The 2,844-nt window shown below is 39.4% G+C and overlaps 1 pseudogene across 1 annotated transcript; it reads right to left on the bottom strand.

The window, feature by feature from the left end:
- Positions 1-753: 753 nt before the first annotated feature.
- On the bottom strand, positions 754-1,818 carry TEOVI_000446200:pseudogene (annotated as a pseudogene). The gene has a single exon. A coding segment is annotated over exon 1 (1,065 nt).
- Between the last annotated feature and the right edge of the window lie 1,026 nt (positions 1,819-2,844).

The following is a 2,844-nucleotide window of genomic DNA, read 5'->3' as shown; positions in this document are numbered from 1 at the left end:
AAAAAAAAAATAATAATAATAATGACAACAGTAAATAAAAAGGGGAAAGAAAACGCAGTAGAAGCGAAGGGTATCAGCAAACAGGGAAGTCAGCAGCAAAGAGATACAAAAAAAAAATCAACATATCGTAACCCAACCAGCGTGGCCGAATAGGAAGTTGTTAAGACAGAGGTGTAATAACTTAAGATAAAGGGTGGGTAAAAACAAAAATAGAGTGAAAATAAAACATGGCAAGCCGTTGTGAAGGAACGAGAAAATACAAATGGGCGAGATGAGGATGTCTTAAGCAAAAGTGTTTCAAACAGATACACACAAGTGCTGACATATCTCTCATGTGAATCCTCAATAGTAAGCACAACTGCAGTTGGCAATGCCCTCAAACGAAAAAAAAAAGAAATTGTTAAAGGATAGAAAATAATAATAATAATGTCATTATAATAATTATTATAGCACCCGCTGTCAAACAGCGGCAAAGGGTAAGGGAGTTCATTCCGTAACTTCCCCCTTCCATTAGGCAGGCACTCTGTTTCTTGCCATTAGAATTGGAGGTAAAATTTCCCACGTTAGCAACAGGGTACGGACACGAATCAAAATAAAAAAGAAAAACAGTAAAAACAAACGTTAATGGCGTAAACGCGAAGAGAAAAGTGAATATTTGAAGTCGTTTTAGCTCAAACAGGTCAACACATAAAACGAACGTCTGTTGTTACCATCTGTTGGGGGAGAGGGAGGGGGAGGGACATAATAACAATATTATTCAACGCTAGACAGCATTTGCTCAACGGGTTCACTTTCCGTCGTACTTGCGCCTGCGTAGTCCATCTCTTTCAGGTTTACCTCCGTGTCAGATTTCTGCACAGCAGCCCCACTTACACCGTTGTAATTGGCAGAATCAAGCAATAACTCACCAGCACCACTCTCTGAGCGGCTGCGCTTGCGGCAGTTGAAAGAAGTTTCGTCATCCACAGTTGTTGCTATCGTTTCCTCACCAATAATGTCCTCATAAATTTTCGAATCAGCATCGGTCTCTGCTTCCTTTGAAGTCGCTACCTCCACTTTTCCTTGAGCAGAAGCTTTAGGCGTTTCAGCGTCCGCTATTTGCACCTGTGATATTTCCTCTGCTTCTGTTGTTGTCATTGTCTCCACTTCATCCGTGGCTGGAGGTTGCTGGACATCCGCTTTTCCCTCTTCATCCTCATTCACAATTGTTGAAGGGGTCACTGCTTTATTCACAACTACAACAACTTCCTCCCTTTCTTCCTCCATAATTTTCTCAAACGGAGGTTTTGATTCATCCGACGTGTCCTCTTTTTCTTCAGAAACTGACGATGGAGGAACTACCACAATCATCTCCTCGGAATTGATGTTTTGAGGTGCTTTAATTACTGGTGCAACCTCTTCAGTTAGTAAAGAAACACAGTTAGGTGCTTCATTCACTTCGGTGCCATCAACAACAGAAATGGACTCCAATACGGCGGGTTCTGCGGTAATTGGCACTTGTGACATTAAGCGTATAAACTGGAGTAGAAAATTTAATGGCGTGGTGTCTTCGTAAATGTAGTGATCCTGCCTGTTTGTCTGCGTGCGTGTGTGTTTGTGTAAATACTTATTAGCACTTTTCCGCTGTTTACTTAGCAAATTTAGACTTTTATGTGTACGTACGTAGATGTGTAAATACGTGCGAATTGTTTCGTCAATGAAGTTATTTTTTTTAAAAAATGATTTTTTTTTTCCAAAGGAAAGAGGAGAGCGCAGGGGAGAAGAATTGTGTTCAAGATAAGTTAACGTGTACGACCCTCCGTCACAAATTCCTTCCATACTGCAACGCAACTGTTCATACATGCGAACCTGTACGATAACGCACTAAAAAACTACTGCTTTCTCTCTCTCTTTTTCTCCGCATATTTCCCTTTTTTATTTCCCTCCATGTTTATTTTTCTCTTATTTTCATTATTATTTTTTTCGTTTTGTTTGTTTTATTTTTCATCATTAATCATCTGCATGACCCGCTGCAGCACGTTAAGAATGACATGTTTGATACACACGCACACGCAGCGCAGTAATGGTACAGTCGCGCAACACAAGAGTAAAAAAAAATGTGGAGAATATAACCGCTATGAGGGAAAGAAGATGCAAACAGTGTTTTCTTTGTTGTTTTTTTTTTCATATATATTTTGTTTGTTTGTTTGCGAAGTCGTGCCCTCATGTGAGATTTGGGAAATATCTTTTGGCTGCCTTCGCATCCATTGTAACTAAACACGCAATTACTATTATTGGTCCTACACTTGTTCCCTCCTTGTCGATCACTACATTTCCGCCTACACATGAATAAACATGAAAATGTTCACCTCCACTAATTTATTTTATTTTTCTTTTCAATGGTACTCACCGCTCATGAGCACACATATGCACGCTTCGGTGTGGTGAAAGGAATGTGCAGAAAAGAGGAAAAGAGAAGAAAAAAGAAAAATAAATGACAAAGTGCAACGGTAAGACAACCCAGCACAAAGAGCGATGTGCAAAACACACAAACAAACAAACAAAAAAGAGGAAACAGAATTCTGATGCTCAGCTTTATTCAAAGCTTCGTTTGCAAGTGCGCCGCAGTTTAAGACCATTTTCTTCTGTTTTGAATAAATAAATAAATATCTTTATTTATTTATTTATAAATCACTATTTACGGTCCCAAACAACCTTTCGGCCTCTTTATCTCTTTTTTTTCTTCCTTGTTGCATGATTCATTCCATCGTTTTCCCGAGGTACCGAGTAGCTTGCATAGAAAAATATGTGCTGGGAATGCACTACATCGGTTAAGCTTGCTGTCACATCAGTTAGGACAAGTGA

This window comes from Trypanosoma equiperdum (genome assembly GCF_001457755.1).
Source record: "Trypanosoma equiperdum strain OVI genome assembly, contig: ctg_907, whole genome shotgun sequence".
Classification (NCBI taxonomy): Eukaryota; Euglenozoa; class Kinetoplastea; order Trypanosomatida; family Trypanosomatidae; genus Trypanosoma; species Trypanosoma equiperdum.
Note: the sequence above shows the minus strand (reverse complement) of the source record. Positions and strands in the feature narration are given on the sequence as shown.